Genomic DNA, 7,038 nt, shown 5'->3' with positions numbered 1-7,038 from the left:
TTCATAATGAATGAATTTCATATTTCAATCTGAAGAACTAAAGTAAAAATTAGAGCTGAAATTATATTTTATTACAAATACAATCAACTATTTAACAAATATGTATCTCTGATCTATAACCATAAACAGGGACGACAATGAGTTAATTACATTTTGAAATCAATTTCCAACATTAATTTAAAGATATCTATAATTGTTCTATATGGTAAGGAAAAAAATAAATACCTGGAATTGAATAACATCAAATTTTTTATATAAACTGAAGAATGAACTCTGTAAGAATGAACAACTTTAAATGAACTTAATGAATATGTCTGAAATATGATTGGTTACCGAATGCACTTGATGCACCCACGATGCACCGACGACAACCAATCATGTACTATCGTTTGCCACGTTTCTAAGTTGTCGCATTGTGACATATGCGTTCCGGGAAAAGTTAGCACGCCGAGTGTATTTCACGGTTCAAACCGTGTTGAGTAGTTTATCTTATTATTAACTGATCATGCAAATATTACGGCAATTAGACGTGCACCCAAAAGTGCGCGAAGAGGCGGATATTCTCGTACGAACCTTCAGTGGTGCCGTTGGTAAAATGTTTCACTTGTCAAATCTTAAATGTGTACAACTTATCGGTTTTATTCTGCTACCAGTATACTTTTAACTATTAAACAATTTTGTTAATTTTCTGGAGTCTTCATAATGCCGAAAAATTTTAAAATTATTCTATTCTACAATCTGAAACATTATTTCAAGATATTATGATGTGATAAACATACTTAACCTCAAAAGTTGATAATACTTAATGGAAGTAGAAATTTCTATCATTCTCTTGTTTCTAAAATCGAATACCGTCATTTCTTACACTTTGTTGAAACTATATTTCAATTTTTACATGTATTTCTAAAGGTTTCCACTATCTCATAACTATTGTTTACATATTTGTTATCAGTTACCATAAATAAAGTTTATAATCTATGTTTAATATTTATGTACCCCTCCATGTTTCAGTGACAATTATTAGTACCATTATCATGGGTATTCTATTTCTATCCGAAGTAAATTATTATCTTACTCCAACCCTAAGTGAAGAATTGTTTGTAGATACTTCAAGGGGTTCAAAATTAAGAATTAATTTAGATATAATTGTACCTACAATATCTTGTGATGGTAGGTGTAGATTATTTTATGAATATAAATGCATTATGAGTAATACTGACATGTATATTAAATTAAGTGTATTGCAGTTTTATCAATAGATGCAATGGACACGACAGGTGAACAGCATTTACAAATAGAGCATAATATATTTAAAAGACGCTTAGACTTAAATGGAAAACCTATAGAAGATCCACAAAGAACAGGTACAAAATAATATAAAAATTTTAAAATATTTAAGTTAAATAATATAAATTTAATACCTTTTTCTTCATTTTATTGTAGACATTACTGACACAAAAGCACGTAGTAAAACAACAATAAAGGTAACTGAATTATATGACTCTTATAGATCTGTTTTTATAATATAAATTTTAAAACTTATACTAAAACATAATTTTTTTCCATAGACAGTAGAAAGCACTACTGAGAAAGCATGTGGAGACTGTTATGGAGCTGCTGGTGATATTATCAAGTATAGTATTACAAAAATTTATGTATGTATTTTATGAAATATCCATCATACAATATCAATTAACTTCATAGATGTTGTAATACTTGTGAAGATGTAAGAGAAGCCTATAGACTTAAAAACTGGGCACCTCCTGCTCTAGGAATGATAGAGCAATGTAAAAATGATAAATCAGTAGAGAAAATGAAAACTGCCTTTACTCAAGGGTGTCAAATCTATGGTTATATGGAAGTAAACAGAGTGGGTGGGAGTTTTCACATTGCACCAGGTGACAGCTTTTCTGTAAACCACGTACATGGTAAGTGAAAAAAAATATATTATCTTTTGCATAAATTGAAGTATGAGTAATAATATTATGATCTTTATTTTGCTTATAGTGCATGATGTCAAACCATATACATCAACACAATTTAATATGACCCACAAGATTCGCCATTTGAGTTTTGGACTAAACATCCCAGGAAAGACAAATCCTATGGATGATACCACTGTAGTAGCAATGGAAGGTATGGCCTTGTTACATAGAAACTTTTTATTAAGAAATTAACAGAATATCTTCATACTACACTTTTTTGTATCCTAAATCTCCAATGTATCAGTCTTTAAATACTAGCACCTTATTCCGCTTCCTATGGCCATGAATGTTCCGAATGTTCCACCACCTTGAATCATCGCTTTTCCAACATTGTTTACCAATTCCCTTCCTCTTAGTCCATATCTGGCAATAAACACACACCGTTAGCTTCTCATTACAAAATGTCCAGAATTTAATCACCATAAATAAATATGCACCTAACGACAGAATACCCGCCAAACAGAAAACCAGATGCCATACCAACACAAAATCCAATCATAAAACCAAGCTTTATCCTATCCCAGCATGAAGGAGCTTGTTGATACATGCCTGGTACGGCCGGCATTTTATTCTACGAATATAAATTTATAAAAACATATAACCTCAACTTCTTTTTAAAGAGATATTTCATGATAAACATTAATTATAATTTCTCATTTTAATGAATTTAGTATGTAAAACTAATTTTTAGTCAATTATTTAACATATAATTTATAAAATTTCCTTAACACATTGTGAGCTAATTATTCCTGTCATGATCCGAATAAATCATATTTATCTTATACACAAAAAAATGTATTGACGTTCATTATAGTTAACATCACTCACGATTTAAACGTACGACTTTGGAACTTCTGATTAGTTTTCGTTTTATTATAATTTTTTGTCGTTTACTGATAAATCCTTAGCACAATTCGTTCGAGCAATGTAAGTTTTCCGTTTACAATGCAAGATGGCTACTTCTTCTATTTCCGTTTTCTATGACGTCAATGATAATGGCGGACTATTCGATTAATACGAAAATATTTCGATTATGAGAACGTTTTACAGAAAGTTCTTATACTTTCAATTTTGAAATATTAAACTATTAGACTTCATTCAACACACATTTGTATTAATTTGTGTCATTACAGTTAAAACTCTACTTAGATATTTTGTTGTTTTTGTTTTAGGTGCGATGATGTTTTATCATTACATCAAAATTGTACCAACGACCTACGTGCGCGCTGATGGTTCCACGTTATTGACAAATCAATTTTCTGTAACTCGACACGCCAGACAAATGTCTTTGTTTAGCGGCGAATCTGGAATGCCTGGTATATTCTTTAATTATGAATTAAGTCCACTGATGGTAAAATATACAGAAAAAGCGAAATCGTTCGGTCATTTCGCAACGAATGCATGTGCAATTATCGGTGGCGTATTTACAGTTGCTGGATTAATAGATTCGCTATTATATCATTCTGTCAGAGCAATACAAAAAAAGATAGAATTGGGCAAATACAATTAAAATTTAGATCAGCCTATAAGTTTGAAGAGTATTATAGAATATTTGAAAATATTTTGTACAACGGATGATTTGATCTTACACGTCAGTTAAGAAGTAACTTAACCTTTTATCGAGCGTATTATTAAAAACATGAAAAAAAAGAAAATGCTGATGTAACAATATAAAATTTACCAATTTTTTACATTGCCTAAACTTGTATTGACACAACAGATTAAACATTTTTGTATAAGATATATAAAACTGTATATAAAGGACTATAGGAATATGTAAGAATACCTAATATTTAAGTAAAATGTATACAATAAAGGTTATACTATTACAACAAGAAGGCTGAAACAATATAAATATTTATTATAATATAATTATGTTTATTTCAAATATTACAAACTCTTTAGAAAATCATTGTAAGTTCGAATAGATGCTTTTGCAACATTTTTACAAAACTCATCATCACTACCTTTGACTAAATTTAATAGTGACACATATAATGGTTTTGTAGGATCATATTGGTCTCTTTTTAATTCTAATAAAAATCTATGTCTTCTTTCAAGCCTGCCTTTTCTACACAATAAAGCCTGTGGTTGCTGGCTTATAATAGTATGTGATAATTCCATATAATTATGGAGGTAATCAAAAGTTTTCACCACTTCAGTCCTGGCTGTAATTAAAATAAAACATTTTCACATCTAAACAGATAGAATAAATGTATTCCTATTAATATATTATTAGCATTAATTATCTTAATTACCTCGAATCATGACACGTGGTGCCTTAAGCAAAATAAGATGTATTTCTGGCACATTAAAACCCATTTCCTCTTTTACAGCAAAGGTACTCTTTCTTATGCGTTTCATATCATATGTTATGAGCTTTGGAGATTTTACTGCCAAATTTCTTGTTTGAGAACCATTCAGTTGAAAATTATTTTGAAAATAACTTAATCTGCTATCTATCTCTTGTGTCTTGAAAGCCAACCACGGAGGATGTATGTTTACTATTCTTTGTATCATTTGTATGTTAAAGTTATGAGCTCTCAAATACCTTATTCTTGTATGAAGATCATCCAAGTTCTCTTTAAAAACCTTAGGATATCTGGTGATGAAGAATCCAAGATTTTCTGAATTTACACCACAATCATGTAAAAATTGTATGTATGGTTTCATATCTCTTTCAAAGTCGAGTTTCAAAAACATTTCTAGTATTTCTTTGTTTGCTTCTAATTTATATAATTCAACTCCTAATTTAACTAACTGTTGAATTGTATGTGAGTCGTTCGCAAATTTTGCAAAATTATAAGTTGCTGTTATATTAGGTCCAATGTCAGATAGATCTTTATCGCAATGATCAAATGGTCCTGGTAGTTCTTCATCTATATCTTCCAACGTATCATTTACTTTGCAAACATTTCCTGCTAAAGATTCAATACTACATAACTGTTGCAATTCATTATGTACTTTTGTCACACTACTATTGTTTTCAATATCTTCACTTTCTTTTGTAAATGCATTATTTGTTGATTTCTCAGTGTAACCTATATTATCAGGCTTAATATTCTCTGATAAGTAAGTTTTATCGTTAATATCTGTTACTTTATCCTTAATTGCATCAGTTGAAGAGCAATAAAGAAGTTTGGAGCTTTTAGAAACGTTTTGAAAAATGAAATTTTTGATTTCAACAACATTGCAGGGTTTTAAGTGTAAAAGTGTATACAACCGTGAAGTCATCATATTTAATGATAAAATTACATGGAATATTATCTTTTAATTGCTAAGAAATAACAAAATAAACTTCCTTGCAATACACATTAGTACATATGTATATTGACAACTTCATATATGTGTTTTACTGCAAGTAACCTACAGTCACAGGTAAAGTACATGGTAGGTTAAGCATGCAATCCAGTTTTGTATCACACTGTAACCATTTGTACGTCACTAACGAGGAAACGAGGTATATTGTGTATGTGAAAGTGTGTTGTAACTGTGTGATCAAATATACTGCAGCGACAACTGTGCCATCGTCTTTCACGGTAATGTGAAGAACTAAAAGGCACGTGTTCTGTTGCGAGAAATTTTGTTGGATCTAAAAAATAAAATCGATGTAGTATATTTTATTTCACTTCAATATGACATTTATATAATTTATTTGATATTGTATTAAGATACGTACTTCGGGATTCTATATTTTTGATAATAATAAATGAAGATTTTCATAAGTGAAAAAATAAATGTTTTAGATAAATACTATTAAGTTTGGCAATAACTATCTACAGATAATAAAAAATTAATACATAATTTTATTTTTAGAAGAATGAAGTAGCTTTTATATTCTTTTAGAAGCCAATCTTTTAATAAAACTTAAAATGACCAAACTTCCCACTTTTCATTAGTGTTACGTATTTAATTTAAAAATATATGTCGTTAATCATCTTATTTAGTTTTTATTCAAATGGAATTTAAATTAAATTAAATTAATACCATTTTTGTTTTTTTATATAATTCAAAGTAGAATTTTATTTAAATATTTAATTGATCAATTAAATAGATATATCATATGTATAAACATTTAATTAAAAACCTGCTCGTCTTACATTTTGATTACATATAAGCTTTTTATAATTTCCTCCTTCTGATTGCAATATATTAGGAAAGAAGTTATTAAGTTATTCGTAGAAGTAGTTAACGAAACTTACTATTTAATATAATGTAATTGCTTTAGGGCTGCCGTACCTTTAATTTGCACTACATGTCTTAAAGTGTCGTTTAATTTGAAGGAAATTGAAGGAGGTTTCGTTATTGCCGTGTATTTGTATTGCATGCTGTTATCTAACGATGTAAATCACTATTTCACAATAATGAGCAATTACGTATATAAATATAAGTTCTATGTACTACATGCATAAGTTCATAAGTGTAAAACTTTCTACTTTTGCGCACTTCAATTTATACAGGTACTTTCCCATTTAAAAATTTTATAACGATTTTCCTATCACATATCTTAAAATCTTCTTCCTGGGTTTTTGGTTTCTTTTGTGCAACTTTATAATGGACAAATTCACAACGGAGAAACGAGTAAAAGTAATTTAATTTTCGAATAATTATGTCGCTTAATTTCGCGAGCTTCCAAATTCAACTGGCTTTACCGGTCGCCCGATTTAACGGCATCAGACTTCTTTCTGTAGAAATATTTGTAAGAATGTGTGTTAATAAACTCGAAACAATATAACAGACAAAGAACAATATCCAGGAAGAAATGCCAGCCCTGGGACCCGTAACATTAACAGCTGTGATGCAGGACGTAGTGGAAAGAGTCCACGCTTGCGATGCAGAAAACGGGGATCATTTACGCCACATTATTTTCCGTTTCTGAATTAAAAATATTTCCACTTTGTGTATTTTATAGTAAAAAATAAATAAATAAATAAATAAACGCAATTTATTAACAAATAAAAAAATTATACAACTTTTAAACGGAAAACGGGGCTTACGTGCCACCCTGTACGATTACACTTTTTTGCGTAAGAATTGATGCTTGTTTATTTAA

At 29.5% G+C, this 7,038-nt stretch overlaps 3 protein-coding genes across 4 annotated transcripts; 1 reads left to right on the top strand and 2 right to left on the bottom strand.

Moving 5' to 3' along the window:
- The first annotated feature begins 257 nt into the window (after positions 1 to 257).
- LOC132906950 (endoplasmic reticulum-Golgi intermediate compartment protein 3) lies at positions 258 to 3,813 on the top strand. Of its 2 annotated transcripts, none has more exons than XM_060959630.1 (8): positions 258 to 620; positions 1,012 to 1,170; positions 1,248 to 1,364; positions 1,444 to 1,484; positions 1,569 to 1,633; positions 1,705 to 1,928; positions 2,008 to 2,136; positions 3,158 to 3,813. In XM_060959630.1, the coding sequence occupies exons 1-8, from the start codon at positions 506 to 508 to the stop codon at positions 3,493 to 3,495; spliced, it is 1,188 nt and encodes a 395-aa protein (XP_060815613.1). In that variant the 5' UTR covers positions 258 to 505; the 3' UTR covers positions 3,496 to 3,813. The 2 variants fall into 2 exon arrangements, with proteins under 2 accessions (XP_060815613.1, XP_060815614.1); XM_060959631.1 differs by having other exon boundaries at positions 267 to 590.
- Positions 1,976 to 2,832, bottom strand: LOC132906970 (reactive oxygen species modulator 1). The gene is made up of 3 exons (XM_060959665.1): positions 2,814 to 2,832; positions 2,423 to 2,556; positions 1,976 to 2,348 (listed from the first exon to the last, which is right to left on the bottom strand). The coding sequence occupies exons 2-3, from the start codon at positions 2,548 to 2,550 to the stop codon at positions 2,240 to 2,242; spliced, it is 237 nt and encodes a 78-aa protein (XP_060815648.1). The 5' UTR covers positions 2,551 to 2,556; positions 2,814 to 2,832; the 3' UTR covers positions 1,976 to 2,239.
- Positions 3,814 to 3,842: 29 nt separating the features above from the next.
- LOC132906949 (transcription termination factor 3, mitochondrial) lies at positions 3,843 to 5,322 on the bottom strand. The gene is made up of 2 exons (XM_060959629.1): positions 4,244 to 5,322; positions 3,843 to 4,153 (listed from the first exon to the last, which is right to left on the bottom strand). The coding sequence occupies exons 1-2, from the start codon at positions 5,220 to 5,222 to the stop codon at positions 3,876 to 3,878; spliced, it is 1,257 nt and encodes a 418-aa protein (XP_060815612.1). The 5' UTR covers positions 5,223 to 5,322; the 3' UTR covers positions 3,843 to 3,875.
- Between the last annotated feature and the right edge of the window lie 1,716 nt (positions 5,323 to 7,038).

This window comes from Bombus pascuorum, chromosome 5, assembly GCF_905332965.1.
Source record: "Bombus pascuorum chromosome 5, iyBomPasc1.1, whole genome shotgun sequence".
Taxonomy (NCBI): Eukaryota; Metazoa; Arthropoda; class Insecta; order Hymenoptera; family Apidae; genus Bombus; species Bombus pascuorum.
The sequence above is the reverse complement of the archived record's forward strand: the minus strand, read 5'-3'. Positions and strand labels throughout refer to the sequence as shown.